This window comes from Phacochoerus africanus, chromosome 15, assembly GCF_016906955.1.
Source record: "Phacochoerus africanus isolate WHEZ1 chromosome 15, ROS_Pafr_v1, whole genome shotgun sequence".
Classification (NCBI taxonomy): domain Eukaryota; kingdom Metazoa; phylum Chordata; class Mammalia; order Artiodactyla; family Suidae; genus Phacochoerus; species Phacochoerus africanus.
The window spans coordinates 58,489,629-58,508,372 of record NC_062558.1 but is presented as its reverse complement, the minus strand read 5'-3'; the positions used below and the strand labels follow the sequence as shown (position 1 = coordinate 58,508,372).

Genomic DNA, 18,744 nt, shown 5'->3' with positions numbered 1-18,744 from the left:
TCTTTTTATTTTAAAAAATATTTATTTATTTATTTATTTCTGTCTCTTTTGGACACACTCTGCATATGGAAGTTCCCAGGCTAGGAGTCAAATCAGAGCTGCAGCTGCCAGCCCACACCACAGCTATAGCAACATGGGATCCAAGCTGCATCTGCAACCTACCCCACAGCTCATGCCATGATGGATCCTTAACCCACTGAGCGAGGCCAAGGATCAAACCTGAGTCCTTATGGACACTAGTCAGGTTTGTTACCACTAAGCCATGATGGGAACTCCAGGCCTCCTCTTCAGTTGACTGAAACTCTTGAAACTCAGAGTTCCTGTTGTGGCTCAGTGGGTTACAAACTTGACTAGTATCCGTGAGGATGCGAGTTTGATCCCCGGCCTCGCACAGCAGGTTAAAGGTCCAGCATTGCAAAAGTCACAGATGCGGCTCAGATCCCGTGTAGGCTGCCGGCTACAGCTCCAATTCAATCCCTAGCCTGGGAACTTCCATATGCTGCAGGTGTGGCAAAAAGTGAAAATTAATTCTGGTTCCAAAAATTTGCAGAGCCTCTAAATTGATTCTTACAACTCACAAACATTAAGGCTTGCTCTTATCTTCATGAAGTTTCACTTTACCAGCACCGTCATTCAAACTCAAGGTATGTTCAGAGTTCCTGTCGTGGCACAGTGGTTAACGAATCCGACTAAGAACCATGAGGTTGCAGGTTCGATCCCTGGCCTTGCTTAGTGGGTTAAGGATCCGGCGTTGCCGTGAGCTGTGGTGTAGGTTGCAGACGCAGGTCCATCTGGCATTGCTGTAGCTCTGGTGTGGGCCAGTTGCTACAGCTCCGATTAGACCTCTAGCCTGGGAACTCCATGTGCTGCGGGAGCGGCCCTAGAAAAAGGCAAAAAGACCAAAAAAAAAAAATCCCCCCAAAACTCATGCTGTGTTAAAAGTGAGGAAACTGATGTAGATACGAAATAGACTTCGTACTCATGCCCAGGCTTAGAATATGCCTCAGCACATGAACCTCAGGCCAACTCAAAGCCCTCGAGGCTGTTACCGAACTAGTAGTTCTAAAACCTCAAGAGACCTTTGAGTCAGAAACAAAGGAGGAGTTCCCGCTGTGGCACAGTGGGTTAAGAATCTGACTGCAGCAGATTGGGTCACTGCAGAGGAGCAGGTTTTATCCCCAGCTTGGTGCAGTGAGTTAAAGGATCTGGCATTGCCATATAGGTTGCAGCTGCAGCTCGGATGCAGTCCCTGGCCTGGGAACTGCCATATGCTACCTGGAGCCTCTGGAGCCAGCCCAGCATCATTATTCAGACAAGTGTCTGGGACCAGGAGCAGTACCTTGATGTAATATCGGATGAGGATCCTCCGGAGGTCAAAGACCTGCAGCATGGTGGCCGCGTTGTTGTCCATGATGCTGTAACCCTCCAGGATGTACTGTGTACGTGTGATCTCCCAGGTAAGCCAGCGGAGGTTAAAGGCGGCATTGCAGGACAACAGGTGGGGCAGGTGACCAGGTTGGCAGCAACAGCAGCCTCTGTCGTCCTCGTCACCCTCCATGATGGCTTCTACCTCCCGCTGCTGGCAGTAGGTTCCTGGAAGAGTAGCAAACATCGTGGAAGTGATACAAGAAGTCCCAGGATAATCTTTGTTTACAATGGACCTCCCCCTAACCCTTATAGAGGGGAAGATGCTGAAAAGAGTTTAGAAATCAGATTTGTTTTATTCTTAGTTCAAACAAGTACCCCCAAATAAGTCACTAATTTTATAAATCTTACAATCATTCATTTTTTTCTTCCTCTCAATGTATTCTTTTTTTTTTGTCTTTTGAGGGCTACACCCAAGGCATATGGAGGTTCCCAGGCTAGGGGTGGAACTGGAGCTACAGCTGCTGGCCTATGCCACAGCCCCAGCAACGCAGGATCCGAGCCATATCTTCGGATGCCACACCACAGCTCATGGCAACACCGGATCCTTAACCCGCTTAGCAAGGCTAGGGATCGAACCCACAACCTTATGGTTACTAGTCGAGTTCGTTAAGCACTGAGCCCGACAAACGCTCCTTCCCAATGTATTCTGATTCTCATTCCCTCCTTCTTTTTTCATGTTAGCACAGATACATCCTCAAGGCAGTCATGGACACTAATGGCTAAAACGCAGGACGGTTATATCCTTGAGTTTGCCTTTCCAGAGACCTGCAGGTTATGGGCAGGTAGGAGGCTAACAAAAGTGGCAGGTGGAAGAGAGAGCAACTAGATGTGTGTCGAAGTGTTACCAGGACGAGGGCCCTGGAAGAGCGTCATGGTCAAAGTGCAAGGGCATCCCACCTCCCCACATGACCAGTGAGCTGAATCCACTTCCAAAGGAGTTGATCCCCAAAATACAAAATAGCGGGTGTCCACAAGCTTTGAAAAATGAGACACCATGTTTTCTTTGGTATGTTTGTCAATGATTTTGTTATGTGGTGACTGTAGATTGGAAAAGAACTAAAACGTGGCAAAAGCCAGAGGGCCTTGGAACAAAAATAACCTCATGAAACCCAAAACTTCAAGACAAAAATAGCTGTAAAAGCTTAAATTGTAACAACATAACCTGTATCTTCCCTGTTTCTTATTCCATCCACAAACCTGTGCTAAAAATAGAAACTATCCCTTTTCCTATATAACTAGCTGCTCCCTAAGGTGGCAGGTGGATGGGGACTGATTTCTCTCTGCTCAGTGCTCCAGGCCACTCTGTTGGAGAATAAACCTGCTTGAGATCTCATTGCTCCAGTGTCTGACTCCTTCTTCCCGGCCGTTTCTAGTAGATTGGAAGGATAACATATACAGTATACTAGTGACATGAGAAAACCGGTTCCACCTGAAATTGCAGAGTTGTGACCTAAAGACATCTTCACAGATGGTTGGGAGGACTGAAACTGAATACACTGAAAATTCGTAGAAAGAAATGGAAAGTCCTGCATCTTGCTTTAAAAAAACCAGTTACCCTGTTTAGGAATATATAGTAGCATACTCAACAAATACCTTGGTAATTTCATTGATCACATGAACCCAAAGTAGGATAATACTGGAAAGTGGAATGTGACCTTGATACCATCAAAACGAAGGGATAGCAGGGGTCAACATATTCCTAGTATTTGGCTCCAGAGTCACTGATAAAATGAAATAAACCTAGATGCTCTGGGCAAGTTACATTTTCTCCATTAAAAAAATAATACACAACATCATACACGAATTCTAACAAAAATTTTTAAAAGAATAATAATACATTAGTATTGATTTGAACAAGATCATACGGACTGGGAGTTACATATCAAGAAACCTACAGGGTTGCAGGATAATTCAGAATTGTGTTGCTGAAGAATGCCTAGAAGACCCAGGGACTTTGATGTTGCATGAAAGAAGACTTTGGGGGACATAATGATAGCCTTTAACATCTATCTGAAGGGCTGTCGTGTGGAAATGTGAACTTGATACTCTCTGTAGTCCCAGAGGGCATGACTATGACCAATGGGGGGAAGAAGCTTCAGGGTGTAGAGTTTATTATAACAAAGAGCATTTTAACAACTGGAAGTTCAGCAATGAAATAGATGCACTGTAGGTACAAACCACTTAAACCAAAGTCATGGTAAAGAGAAGGAAAGAAATAACAGAGAAGCTGGGAGAAGAGCAGAAACCAGCCAGGCAGTTGTTATTGGTGGTGGTGCTGGTTTGTACCTAGTTCAAGATAACGGAGTTCTCAGTTATTGACATCAAGAAAAGGAGGGACCAAAAAAAGGCATTAAAGAGATGGATGAAATCGGAATTCAGGGGGCAGACAAACCAGGTAGCCTAGGAATAGCAGAAAGAAACGACAGATACAGCGATCAAAAGAAAGTGAACAGAAAAAGCAGCTCACAGTGAAAAATAAAAGTCATTTGAAGTGGAGTTAAGAAGGAGAGAGAATACAGGAGGTGCAGAAAGTATAGAAAAGAAAGAAGGTGTATCTCTAAGAAATTCCTTTTGAAGAAGTGCTTGCTTCACTATGGGCTTATCAAGACTTACGATTTAAACACATTTAAACTATTTAAAGTAAGTGGGGGTTGTAGGCTATCATTTAAATTTCAGCGTAGAAGAATGTTATTTTGGCCGGAGGCAGGTGTTAACAAACAGGTTTGAAGAAAGGCAGAAGGTACTAAGCCGCTGGACTCTGGCCACGTCTTTAGCCTTGTCCAAGCTTGTTTCCTCATATGTAAAATGAGTTGTGGGAAGGATCAAAATGACATATGTAAAGCCATAAGTAGTCCCTCAGTAAATTACTATTACTTTTACTAGACTGGAAGCTCTACGAGGACAATCATTAGCAGATGGAAATTCAGTAAATAAATAAGCTAATAAATTCACTCATTCACCAACAGCTTATAGGGTACTGGACATCATTCTACACACTGGGGATCTAGCAATGAAAAAATATAAAATCTCTGTCCTTGTGGAGTTTATAAGCGTAGGTTGGAAAAGAGGGACAATAAATAAGAAAAGTAGAAAACATGTCTGATGATGGAGAATGAAAAAATACAAGAGGATACGGAGTGCTGGGTGGGGAGAACTATGTTAAGTAGGGAAATCAGAGGCAGCTACGTGGGGCTGTTTAAATACTGACCTGAAGGAGACAGGAGCAGCCAGTGCAGATAACTGAGAGAAGACAGCTCCAGGCAGGTGGAAGACCCAGCCAAAGGCCTTGAGATGAGAGCATGCTCATCATGTTCCCAAAGCAGCAGGGAGATGGGCAGACCCATAGCAGGGTCAGAAAGAAGGAAAGTGCTAAGCAATGCAACAGAGAGGCAGGCGGGGAAAGACCCTGCTTGGAATTGAGCTGTGGAACTTTGGGTCGTTTCAGCTTGAGAGAAGGTCTGACTTGGGTTGGTGGAGGATCACTGGCTGCTGTCTGGAGAATGGACTGTAAAGGGTGCAAGGGTGGGAGTCAGGACTAAGGACATCTGTTTATTGACACAGATGAGAGAGAGTGGTGATTTGGACTAAGGTGGTTGCAGAAAGTGATGAGAAGTGATTAGAGGCTGGGTACATTTGAAGGTAGTCGGGTACCTTCTGACTAGTTGCTGACCAATTGCTGACCGATTCGGGGATGGGCAATTGAAAAGACACATGAAGAATGATGCTAAGTTTTCTTATTTACTGAGGAGGGGATGAATGCAGGAAGAGTAGCCTTTGGCTGATGGAAAGATCAGGAATTTGCTTTTGTATATGTTAAGTTTTAGCTGCTCATTATTCATCAAAATGAAGATGTCAATTAAGTAGCTGGATTAAGAAATCTGGAGGTCAGGGGAGAGGTTCTGGGCAAAGACTTATAACATCCGAGAGAGTTATATATAAGAATATGGATCTTTAGAGAGAGTATGGATACTCTGGAGAAAAGGTCTGAGAACTGAGCTCTGAGCATTCCAACATTTAGAGGTTGGAGAGGTGAGGTGATGCCAACAAAGTGACTGGACAAAAGTGGGCTGTAATATCAATAGAAAACCAGGAAGCAGAAAAAACAAAATTTAAAAAACCAAAAGGGGAGTTCCCATCATGGCGAAGTGGAAGTGAATCTGACTAGGATCCATGAGGATGCGGATTAGATCCTTGGCCTTGCTCAGTAGGTTAAGGATCGAGCATGGCTGTGGCTGTGCCTGTGGCTGGCAGCTGTAGCTCCGATTAGACCCCTAGCCTGGGAACCTCCATATGCTGCGGGTGCGGCTCTAAAAAGCACACACACAAAAATAATAAAAATAAAAATAAAAAATAGAAAAACCAAAAGGAGTCCCAAGGAAGAGGAAACATTAGCTATATCAAATGATGCTTAAAGGTCAAATTACATGAGGAATTAACTGTTAAATTTCACAATATGGAGGTGAACAGTGATCTTTGCAAGAGCAGCTGTGGGAAAATGATGGATAGGAGAGGGAAAACCTGATTGGAGGGAATTCAAGACAGAACTGGTGGGGGTTAAAGCAAAGACAGTGCCTACAGGCAATACTTTTGAGGAGTTTCAAAAATCTTTATGACTTTATTATTTTTTGGCATGACATTGCACAGGCTGGGACCTCCTGCACAATGTTGAGTAGAAGTGGTGGGAGTTAGCATCTTTGCCTTGTTCTTGAGTTTACAGGGAAAGTATTCAGCCTTTTAGCATTACATAAGACATTAGCTATAGATTTTTTGTAATTGTCCTTCATCAGAAGGAAGAACTCCTCTATTACTTATTTTCTAAAAATATGCATTAAAATCAGGAACAAGTATTAAATCAGCACATGCTTTTATTGCATCTATTGAGATGACACTATGATTTTTCAAATTTATTCTGTTATTACAGTAAACCATATTAATTTCCACATATTAAACCAATCTTTTGCTACTGAGATAAACATCACAGGTTTTTATAGTGCTGGATTTATAATATTTTATTAGGAATTTCTGCATATACACTCACACAGTATATTGATCTGTAGGTTTTATTTTCCTGCAATGTGCTTTTCTGATTTATATACTGAGTTTGTGCTAACTTCATAAAATGAGTTGGGAATATTTTCTCTTCCTTTATTTTCTGAAAGGGTTTAAGCAAGATTGGTGATGATTCTTGCTCAAATATTTTAAAAAATTCAATAGTGAAGCCATGGGATTCTAGAGTTTTCTTTTTAGCCAATGAGTTTTGTTTGATTCGTCCTTAAGAATTCAACATTTTAACTTATTTTTTAAAAATTTATTTTCTTTCTTTCTTTGGTTTTTGCTTTTTAGGGCTGCACCCAAGGCATATGGAGGTTCCCAGGCTAGAGGTGGAATAGGAGCTACAGCTGCAGGCTTACACCACAGCCAACACAGGATCCAAGTCACATCTGCAACCTACACCACAGCTCACGGCAATGCTAGATCCCTGACCCACTAAGTGAGTCCAGGGATTGAACTCACATCCTCATGGATACTAGTTGGGTTTGTTTCCACTGTGCCACAACAGGAACTCCAAGATTTCAATTTTTAAAAACACATATAGTTCTATTCAGATTTCCTATTTTTTCTGGAGTCACATTTGGAAACTTGTATTTTTCAATAAAATTTTAGTTTCATCTAACTTGTCAAATTTATAAAAATATCCTTATTATCATAATATCTGTAAGATCTGTAGTAATGTCCCATCTTTAATTCCTAATCTTGGTAGTTTGTGTTTTATCTTTTCTTCTCAATCTGTCTGTGTAAAGATTTTTCAATTTTATTGATCTTTCCTGAGACCCAACATGTAGGTTCATTGATTTTCCTGTTGTCTATTTTCTTTCTTTCTTTTCTTTCTTTCTCTCTCTTCCTTCCTTCCTTCCTTCCTTCCTTCCTTCCTTCCTTCCTTCCTTCCTTCCTTCCTTCCTTTCTTTCTTTCTTTCTTTCTTTCTTTCTTTCTTTCTCTCTTTCTCTCTCTCTCTCTCTCTCCTCTCTCTCTCTTTCTTTCTTTTCTTTCTTTCTTTCTTTCTTTCTTTCTTTCTTTCTTTCTTTTTCTCTTTCTTTTTCTTTTTTAGGGCTGCACCCACAGCATATGGAAGTTCCCAGTGTAGTGGTCTAATCTGACCTGCAGCTGCCAGCCTACAACACAGCCACAGCAATGCCAGATCCAAGCCCCATCTGCGACCTACACCACAGTTCACGGCAATGCTGGATCCTTAACCCACTGAACGAAGCCAGGGTTTGAACCCAAATCTTCATGGATACTAGTCGGGTTCATTAACTGCTGCACCACATTGGGAGCTCCATGTGTTGTCTATTCTCTGGTTCATAGATTTCCTGCTCTAATCTTTTTGCCTTTCTTCATTTCATTTGCTTTGGCTTTTATTTCATTTTCATTTTCTAGTTTCCTGAGATGAAAGCATAAGTTAGGAGTTGCTGGTTTTTTTTTTTTTTTTTCCTGTAAAGGGCCAGAGAGTAACTATTTTAAGAATTTTGTGCCACATGTGGTCTGTGGTGCTGTTGCCTCCTCCTCTTTCATCTCTTTCTCTCCTTCTCTCTTTTACTCACCCTCCCGCCCCTCCTTCCTTTAATATAAAAGCCATACTTAGCCCATGAGCCACAGTTTGCCAACCCCTTGTTTATATCAGTGATTTAAAACCTTTCTTCTTTACTAATATAAACCTTTAGAGCTATACATTTTCTCTATGCATTGCTTCATTGGTATCCCACCATTTATTTACTTATCTATTTTTGTTTTGTTTTGGAAAATACATCTATTTTTATTAAAATGTTACATATGTTATCATATAAATATATTAACATGCAATGAGTACAGAGTTTATTTTTTATTTTTTAATTAAATTAATTTTTATTGGGGTATACTTGACGTAAGTGTTGCATCAATTTCTGCTGTACAGCATAGTAACCCAGTTATACATATACACACATTCTTTTTCTCATATTTCTCTTACATTATGGTCCATCCCAAGGGACTGAGTGTAGTTCCCTGTGCTTCTTCATCGGTGCTGAAAAAGTTCATTCAGGTAAGTTGTTTTGTGACTCATCTAGTCAGTTTTTATTCCTTACAGCTCCTTTAGTAGATGTACACACACTTGGGACTGTTTTGTCTCTTTGATGAACTGACTCTTCAGTGATTATGAAATATCCCTATGTTGTGAAGGACCTGATAACAGGCTCAGCTATGCAAATTGAGTGTATGAACTGAAAGTGTGTCTAGCAGACCCCAGGTGTCCTGCACACAGGACCTGCATCAAATTCCCAAGTGCAGCCAAAATGCGGGCGGGGCAGCCATTGCGCCTGCGCCCGGCAGCCCTCTCCTGACCACGTGACCCCCCTCTTTCCTTGCTTCCAAAGGAGCAAACACAGGTCCCCCTCCCCCCGCCCCGCCCCCATCCCGTGCCTTTAAGCACCATTGGCCATCTTTACTGGTGACAGCCAGACCTGGCTTATTTATTCATATTTAACTCCCAAAAGGAATGGAGTCAATCCGAAAAGGCATACATAGGACAAAAGCAAATGATAACGTTTAAGTGAAAATACAGGCAGGAAAAACATAACGAAGCCAGAAGGATGTGGAGGGACCTTCACTTTGTCCTATGATGTCCTATATATTCACTAAAGGCGGGCTGCTGATTTCCCGCAGGCTTTCTAGCAACCAGTGTACAAAGATAACTTAAGAAGTTGCTTGTGTCCTTTAGAGAAAAACAAAACAACAGTTTGGAAGCTTCAGAGCTATTTTTGGCAAAGACACCTGAGAGATGAAATACCCAGGACCCTCCTAAAAAGAACACCATGTGATCTGGTGAATAGCTTTGCACCACAAGTACAATCACGAGGTTCCAGAGCCACTCTTTTTTGTTTGTTTTTGGCTGTGTCCCTGGCATGCAGAAGTTCAGGGGCCAGGGATCGAACCTAAGTCACAGCAGCAACCCCGGGCATTGCAGTGACAAAGCCAGATCCTTAAGCTGCTGCTGCCATCAGAAGAACTCCCCAGAGCTGTTCTAATATGGCCAAAGTGCAATCAAAAAAATTCTATAGGCGGCCAAAATAATTCAACCTTAGGTATGTGGTTCTCTAGAGGTCTGATGTCACCCAAGGGCAGATTTTTTTTTCTATTTTATTATTTTATTTTATTTTATTTATTTTATTTTATTTTATTTTATTTTAACTTCTTAGGTCTGTACCCGTAGCATAAGGAAGTTCCCAGGCTAGGAGTCGAATCACAGTTGCAGCCACTACCCTACACCACAGCCACAGCAACACAGGATTTGAGTCACATCTGTGACCTACACCACTGCTCATGGTAACGCCAGATCCTTAACCCACTGAGCGATGCTAGGGATCGAACCTGTGTCCTCAGTGAGACTATGACCATGATGTAAACTCCTTTTTTTTTTTCCTCTCTTTTTTTTTAAGGGAAGATTTTGCAGATGCAGGAGGACAGAGAGAGTTTCATACCTTCCAGGAAATCCTTGACATGGACCATTCCCTCCACCTCGTTATGGCAATGACTGTGCACTGAGCTGCAGTGACTTTTAACATCCTCTGGCTGACAAGCACGGGCATGTAGCTATTCTGAGCGGCTGGTTAGGGTAGGCACACCTGCTTTATTGGTCTGGCAACCTGGAGGTAGAGGTGACTTTCTCCTAGGAAAGCTGGAGCAAACAGAGGGTCCGGCAAACAAAAGTACCACCCCACTCCCAACTCCAAATAGCTCCTGATGGGGGAGGGGCTTTCCTGTCGGGAAGCCTGGGCCAGATCCCTGAAGAGGGGAGGGGAGGCTCAGGGTGGGCCTGCTGGAGTGGAAGTTGATTCCTGGGGAGATGTTTAAACTTCTTTCTGTAGGCAGGAGACAGGGTTTTTAAATCCCAAGGAAACGTGGAGACAGCTGCACTTAGGAAACATTCTCCTAAAGCCTTGGGGGAGTCAAGGAATGACCGGTCACGAGCAATCAGCCACCCACAGTCCCATTTCGGGTGCAAAGTGATGGGGCCTGAAACTAGGGCGTAGGCTGTTACCAAGAGGTCAGAGGAAATGTTGGAGACACAGGGCCATTATGTGCTGGGACTTCAAAGGGATCCATTAAAAATGATCCCCAGCAGGAGAAAGGCTGCACTCAAAGAATGTCAGCGTCTTTACAACCTTCCAGCTAGAGGTGCATTAAAAGCTAAATGTACAACATATTTTAAAGAGCGGCCTCCTGGCCCTCCAATTTTCTTCCTTATCTGCTGTGAGTTGTCCCAGAGACTGGTTAACTGGATTCAATTCCACAGAAAACCCCAAATGTCTTCAATAGTATTATGTTTAGTGTTATCCATTAATAAGGGTTTAAATTAGCTACTAGATATTCATTTGAGCTGATTTTTCAAATGGTCATAGCCTTCATCAGCTGGATGTGCCAGGCTTGGGTCTGGTGTTTTCTCTATGCCAAGCAGTGAAGTCACCAGGAGGGGCTAACAGAGAAATTTAGGTTAATCTTAAAATACAATCAGTTCCTGTTCATGGAGTGGATGAGAATTAGGCATTGATATGGTTGAACCAATGTGATTTTTAGACATACACTTTGGGATATGTGTTGGATTATTATTATATAAGATATAATAATGTGATCCAAATGATCTAGCCATCACATTCTTGGGCATATATCTGGACAAAACATTCATTCGAAAAGATGCATGAACCCTGATATTCATCTCAGCAATGTTCACAATAGCCAAGACGTGGAAACAACTTAAATATCTATCGACAGATGAATGGTTAAGAGGTGGTACCTATACACAGTGGACTATTAGTCAGTCTTAAAAAGAATGAAATAATGCCATTCACGGCAACACGGATGCAACTAGAGATTATCAAGTAAGTCAGAAACAGAAAGACAAATACCATATGATATCACTTATCTAAAATATGGCACAAATGAGCCTATCTACAAAACAGAAACAGATCACAGGCATGAAGAGCAGACCTGTGGTTGCCGGGGGGGGAGGGGAAGGGAATGGGATGTACTGGGAGTTTGGGGTTAGTAGATGCAAATGATTACATTTAGAAAGGATAAGCATTGAGGTCTTACTGTACAGCACAGGGAACTATGTCCAATCTCTTGGGTTAGACCGTGATGGAAGATAGTATGAAAAAAAAAGAATGTATATATGTGTATAACTGGGTCACTTTTCTGTACAGCAGAAATTGAAGGAACATTGAAAATCAACTATATGTTAATAAAAAAATTAAAAAAATAAAAGAACGAAAGGTGATTTCCAGGACAGAGAAAAAATAAAAAAGAAAAAAGAAAAAAAGAAAACCTCCTTCTGAGGTCACAGGTAAGCTCTTTCCTGAATTGCTCAAGGTCACAACAGGAGGAGGCCATCAGTTACAGTCATTGCTAAGCTCAAAGCAGTTGGCTTCAGAGAACATTTGAAACTCACCCAGCCCAGACTGCGTCCCAAGGTGGAAACACAAGCCCATGATACAGGGCTCAGCCCCGAGTGCCCCTTCTTATACTGTGTCATGCGTAATAATGAGGACCCCCCCCCCCCAACCTAGAACATTTTTCTTCAGGCTGGAAATCTAAACCATCATTGCCTCTTGACAGCTGATTAGATCAAAGGCTATTTTGTAACCAAATGAAGTCACGGCAGAAAAAGCTTTTTGAAGGTTCTAGAACAGGAGTTCCCATGTGGCTCAGAGGGTTAAGAACCTGACTAGTATCTATGAGGATTCGCATTCAATCCCTGTCCTCACTCAGTGGGTTAAGGATCCAGGCTTGCCGCAAGCTGCAGTGTAGGTCACAGATGTGGCTTAGATCCGGTGTCACTGTGGCTGTGGTGTTGGCCTCAGCTGTAGCTGATTCCACCCTGGCCCAGGAACTTCCATATGCTGCAGATGTGGCTGTAAAAAGGAAAAAAGAAAGTTCTGGAACCATAGTCATTTCAAGAAGGTCACAGTGGATTTTTCTACCCCCAGGTTTCTTCTCCAGCGTCAATGTCATAGAAATGCCTTTCTTAGCCCCTCCACCACCACCTGCTAGCTCTCAGGGACAGGACCCTAGAACAGGAGCTTAAAGAAGCATACAGGACAGTTACTCCAGCTACCTGCCCTGGAAGACAGCCCTGTGTCTGCCAGACATTGCCAGATATCAATTCTGGAAAGAAATACTTACTCCAACAATAATCTGTTTATACATAAAGCTGTCTCACTACATTTCTTATTTCTTAGTTGCTAAACATTCATTTGATAATCACCACCATTGAAATTAATCTGATCTCAAAATGGAGTACCAAGATAAATGGAGTACCAAGAATGTGTGACATAAGGTCTCAGAGCAGCACTAAAACAAGGACCAGGGTTGGCCTGTCAAGACACGGAATGAGTCTGGTTCTTTATTATTTTCCCGGACCATGTCTCCCCCGTTCCCATCCCATTCCTTCAGCCACACTGGACTCGAGGGTCTTTTAAATGTCACAAGGAAAATTGGAAGTGTATTGGCTTAGTGGACAGTGGAGGAGAAGTATGTTCAAATAATTTATAGCATGTTTGATTTTGTGGGAAGAGCAGAATTGTCTGTTTCTTTTTTATAATAACAACTTTGTATTTCAAGGAGCCTGAATTTGCTTGAAAATCTGTCCATAGGAATAAAATTTTTCCTGCCACCTATCTGGAAAGCTAGATTTTGAACATGATATAATAGCTTTCCTCAGAGAATTTTTATTTCAAAACAATGCTTTTTTTTTGGCTGCACCTGTGACATGTGGAAGTTCCCAGGCTAGGGATCCAACCACAGCACTGACCTGAGCCACAGCAGTGACAATGCCAGATCCTTAACCTGCTGAGCCACCAGTGAACTCCTAAACATCATTTATTTATTTAATTAATTAATTAATTAATTTTTTTTTTTGCCATTTCTTGGGCCGCTCCCACAGCATATGGAGGTTCCCAGGCTAGGGGTCGAATTGGAGCTGTAGCTGCCGGCCTACGCCAGAGCCACAGCAACGCGGGATCCGAGCCACGTCTGCAACCTACACCACAGCTCACAGCAATGCCGGATACTTAACCCACTGAGCAAGGCCAGGGATTGAACCTGCAACCTCACGGTTCCTAGTCGGATTTGTTAACCACTGAGCCACGATGGGAACTCCAACATCATCTATTTATGAGACACTTACCAACTTGAAAAGTGATTTCTCAGATAGCATCTCTCTCTCTTTTTTTTTTTTTTGTCTTTTGTCTTTTTAGGGCCTCACCTGCTGGATCCTTAACCCACTGATCAAGGCCAGGGATCGAACCCTCAACCTCATGGTTCCTAGTCAGATTCGTTTCCGGGAACTCCCTCAGATAGCATCTCATTCACCGCACACATCAACCTGGGTATGTAGATATGATTTCTTCTTTTGGAAATAAGGACACTGAGTCTTAAAAACAACTGGATCAGTAGAAGGGTCTGGTCTCTTGAATTTAAAATCAAGTATTTTTCCCTAATCACACAGTGTCTCGGGAGGCCTGGCAAATGACCGTCAAAAGTTCTCTGAATTGGGAGTTCCCGTCGTGGCGCAGTGGTTAACGAATCCGACTAGGAACCATGAGGTTGCGGGTTCGGTCCCTGCCCTTGCTCAGTGGGTTAACGATCTGGCGTTGCCGTGAGCTGTGGTGTAGGTTGCAGACTCGGCTCGGATCCAGCGTTGCTGTGGCTCTGGCGTAGGCCGGTGGCTACAGCTCCGATTGGACCCCCATCCTGGGAACCTCCATATGCCGAGGGAGCGGCCCAAGAAATGGCAAAAAGACCAAAAAAAAAAAAGTTCTCTGAATTGACTTTTTTCTACCCACCCAGAGGAGAAAATGAAATAAACCAACATCAGGCAGTTGCACAGGAACACTGACATTGGGCAGGTCTGAAGCACAAGAAACGCTGAAAAGTATATAATATCTTTGAATTGATACGGTTCCCGCCCCCTGTCTTGCCCCATTTCCAGATGAAGAAAACCAATGCACTCAACTTGACTGAGAAGAGTTATTTTCTAATTCATATTTAATTCAAAGTTGTATTATCTTGGTTCCTCCCCCCACCCTAAAACTTCTTTGTGAGTGTTGAATGTTAAAACATGCAGACTCTGCTAATGTTTAGCAGGAAGCTCCCTCCTCTTCCCAGACTTGCTATCTGGACAAGCATGGCTTTGTCTTGTTCACCAACATGTCACATAATTTGAAATGAAAAAGACGTGTTGAGAAATTCTGAGTGGAGAACCTATTATTTCACGGGTCAAGTTTGGAACCACGAGACTTAACGGCTCCCTCAAGCTCTGTAGACAGAAGGAAAGACTCGCTAAGGACCTCCATGTTGCCACAGAGAAGAGGGCATTCCAGCAAGTTCCAAAATGAGCAGGCGCTATGGCTGGACACGGACTAGGTGGACTAGGCGGATGAGGATAAGGGTTGGCCTTGGATAAGCTTTAGATAAGATTAGGTTACACGGATACTTTTTAAATGTCCCTGCAGGCTGGTGATTATGGGGTGTGAGCCAGACTCATTTCTGTGTGGCTGATACATTTCACACAGACAGGCACATAAATCTCATATTTCGGCTTTTTTCCAGACCCACTGGTCACGTGTAGCTCCAGGCCCTTCACAAACTCGCCTTTGCTGTCCCTTGTTCCTTCTGAAGGAGCCATCCAGTTTGCAGGCTGCATTCTAGAGACTGACTGAGCACCTAAAAGTGGGGGGGGGGGCCACATTAATGTTTAGGAGCACACACAAGCACAAGTTTTATTCTTGTTTTTTGTTTTGTAAGATTTTTATTTTTTTCCATTATAGTTTATTTACAAAAGTTTTGTTTTTGAATTTTGGCAACCAAAGAGATTTAAAGAAAATGATTACTCCTTTTTTTTTTTTTTTTTTGGTCTTTTGACTTTTTAGGGCTGCACCCTCAGCATATGGAGGTTCCCAGGCTAGGGGTCCAATTGAAGCTACAGCTGCTGGTCTACGCCACAGCCACAGCAACACAGCCACGTCTGCGACTATACCACAGCTCATGGAAATGCTGGATCCTTAACCCACTGAGGGAGGCCAGGGATCGAACCTGAAACCTCATGGTTCCTAGTCGGATTCGTTTATGCTGCACCACAATGGGAACCACAATTACTCATTTTTTTCATAGTCTCTCCTTATTTCTCCTTCCTTCCCACCCTCCCTCTCTCCCTCCCTCCTATTCCTTCTGCCCCTTCCTGCCACCCTGTCTCTCCCTCCTTCCCTCCCTCCTCCCTCCCCTGTTCACTTCTGTTTCCCTCTAGGCCGCTCTCTCTCCTCCCCACTCTGTCCTTCCCCTCTTCCCTCCCTCTCTCCCTCCTGCCTCCCTCCCTTCTGGTCTTTCTTCCTCCCTCCCCCCAAGGCAGTGGAGTTTACTACCAAGGCCAAGGGCTTTGGAATCAGCTACATCAGGGCATTCACCCCTCCTCCATCACTGGTGACTTTGAGGCCTTGGGCATCTTACCTCCAAAGCCAATTATCTCATGTCTAAAAGAGGCATAATAACGCCTACTTACTTTATAGACTCATTGTGAAGACTATTTGGATAATATAAGCAAAGTGCTTGCTGTGGTACCTGGCACATAACTGGTGCTCAGGAAACCTCACACTGTCTCCTCTTCCTCCCTCAACCATCCCTTTCTGGGCTTCCTACCAGGAGGCTGTCATTCACGGGGACAGGCCAGGAGGCCCTGCCCCTGAGGGCCTCCGTCTGTCAGAATCTGGCTTAGTCGATTTTGCACAGCCTGTAGGAATAAAACTCTGAATATATAAACTTTGCAGGCATTTTGAAAGTAAGCTGGCTTCGGTTTTCAAAATATTACTTATTGTTTTGTTATCAAGAAATATACCCACCAACTTCCCACATGTGTGGCCCCCTGCCCAGGATCACGGCAAAGATTCATGATCTATACACACAAACACCCAAAAACAAAGGCGATTTTCACCACAACTTTGTTTTAAGTAAAAGGACAAAGTCATCTGTATTGGTTAGGTTTTCTTGTTTAAATTAGTATATGAGCAGAAACTGGAAATATCTGACCAAACGAGAAGGTAGTGCCATTCTTTGCAAGGAAATACTGAGAAATGAACACACCAACAGAGAAAAATGTAGTCTCACAAATAATAGAAAAGGCAAGTCTCCACATAACGATGCATTTCTAATATCATTTTTACTTTTCTTTTTCTTTTTTTTCTTTTTAGGGCTGCACCTGTGGTATATGAAAGTTCCCAGGCTAAGGATCGAATCTAAGCAGCTGCTGCCTGCCTGCATCATAACCAAAGCGACACCATATCCTTAACCAGCTGACAGAGGCAAGGGATCAAACCTGCATCCTCGCAGAGACTACATAGGGTTCTTAACCCGCTGAGCCACAATGGGAACTCCTTAATATCATTCTTTCTTGAACATTCCCCAAACCTGCCTTATCGAATGAGTCTTTTATATATATAATTTCCTAAGACCTCCCCTAAGAAGATTTCTGGAAAACAAATCTTGCTGTGATAAAAACATAGGAGTCCTATACTAAAGTGGATAATGAAGGCTGCATGTAAACCTAAAGCATAAGTAAACTGCATTTCAGTAGCTTTGACACCTTCCACACACGTGGCATAGCCTCAGATGACAGTTTCTGCTTCATCGTCCCATGAGAAAATGCTTTTTACTGCAGCTCAGGCCATTTGCCGTGGGGAACCCAGGACTTGCTGCAGCCCAATTCTCACACTGTTCCAGAAGTCACATTTTCTGACCCCAACTTAACCACCCCCTCAGCCCCACCGAAGCCACAAACTCTTGACATTCTTTTTCTGTGCCCCTGGGCCTGACTCCTGATCTACTACCCAGCTTCTTTCTGAAAGTCCTTCTTTCTCCTCCGGGTTTCGGGCTGGAAGGTCGGTTCCCGTTCCCTTGGCCGCGCTCCCTAGCAGGGCTGGCTGCTTCCACATGCTCCTCCCGCCAGTACTTCCCACTGATGCCTTCAGAAGATTCTCTCGATGTACCTGGGTCCCCCCCATCTTGCTGCTATCTTTTACGGCCCTCCATTCTTCTGTGAAGCCTTTGACTCTGTCTCACTGTCACTCTGCAACATCCCTCCTGCTGTCACTCTTGGGATTTCGGCATCTGCAGAGATGCTCCCTCTGGCATCCTACCCCCTCACCTCCACCCCTCTGAGGACCTCATCTTCCACTGGACCTCAGCCACTCACCTCCTTGGCCGAAACCCTGGACCCAGATGTCCCCAAAGTGCTTCCCTGCTTATTAAATACTGGTTTCAAACCTCCTTCTCTGCAGCAACCACCTCCTCTCTTTCCAGCTCCCTTCCTGCCCACTTCAGCTCCAACAATCCTGTGCCCTCCCCAGATGCAGGAGGCCCTCCCTCCAGGTGGCATTTTTCAACCCCTCTCACACCCTCCCTCCTCTCCTCTCTCAGTCGTCACAGTCACTATCACACCCTGCATACATTCTCAGCTCCCTGTCCTTGCCTTTATGACATCCATCTGGCTCAATCCTAGCCCTGATTTTTTTTGGCCACGCCTGTGGCATGCAGAAATTCCCAGGTCAGGGATGGAACCCTTGCTACAGCAGCGACAATGCCAGATCCTTAACCTGCTGAGCCACCAGGGAACTCCGATCTCAGCCCTGATTAGCTCAACTCTGCCCTTCCCTGTCTGCACCCATGAAGCTGAATGTGGCTTAGGGAAAAAAATGAGCAACTGTCCCAGGTCTTCCTTTAGAGTCATGGCTGCTGATCTCAAGTGAGCTCTTCCTGCTGCTGATGGCGTATTTCTGTATTCTATCACCTCCTGCCTGCCTCTGCTCTCACAGGAGCCACCCTGGATCCCATCCTCCCAGCCCTGCAGATCCCGTCACGTCACTTCCCATCCCAGCCAGTCCTCCTCTTCCCTTCGCCTGAAATTCCTCCACTCTGCTTCATCATTGCATTAATGTTTCTGATGTCCAATCCTATCCCCAGCCGGCGGACAGATGCTCAGGCATGTGGACCTTGCTGATGTGACCCTGTATCAGCAGGAAGCCAGCAGCTTCTCGCCCTCCCCCTTGACACCAGCCATGGTCCCAAGCTCTGGGATATTCACCCACTGCACCTACTCCCCGGGAGGAAATTATATTAAACCCCAGCAGAGAGGAAAAGTTCAACTTTCCCCTGAGGGCATCCTACAGTGGAAGCATTTTATATCACCTGGACTAACGGGACATCAGAGCTGGAAAGAATGTATAATCGCTCCACTCCAA

General features: G+C 43.9%; 1 protein-coding gene across 1 annotated transcript in view; it reads right to left on the bottom strand.

The window, feature by feature from the left end:
- LOC125116958 (pecanex-like protein 2) overlaps window positions 1-18,744 on the bottom strand; it is a 267,908-nt gene that overhangs the window by 38,187 nt on the left and 210,977 nt on the right. Inside the window, exon 25 of the mRNA XM_047762658.1 lies at window positions 1,340-1,593. Within this exon, the coding sequence (XP_047618614.1) occupies window positions 1,340-1,593 (254 nt within the window). The remainder of the gene's footprint in view (window positions 1-1,339; window positions 1,594-18,744) is intronic.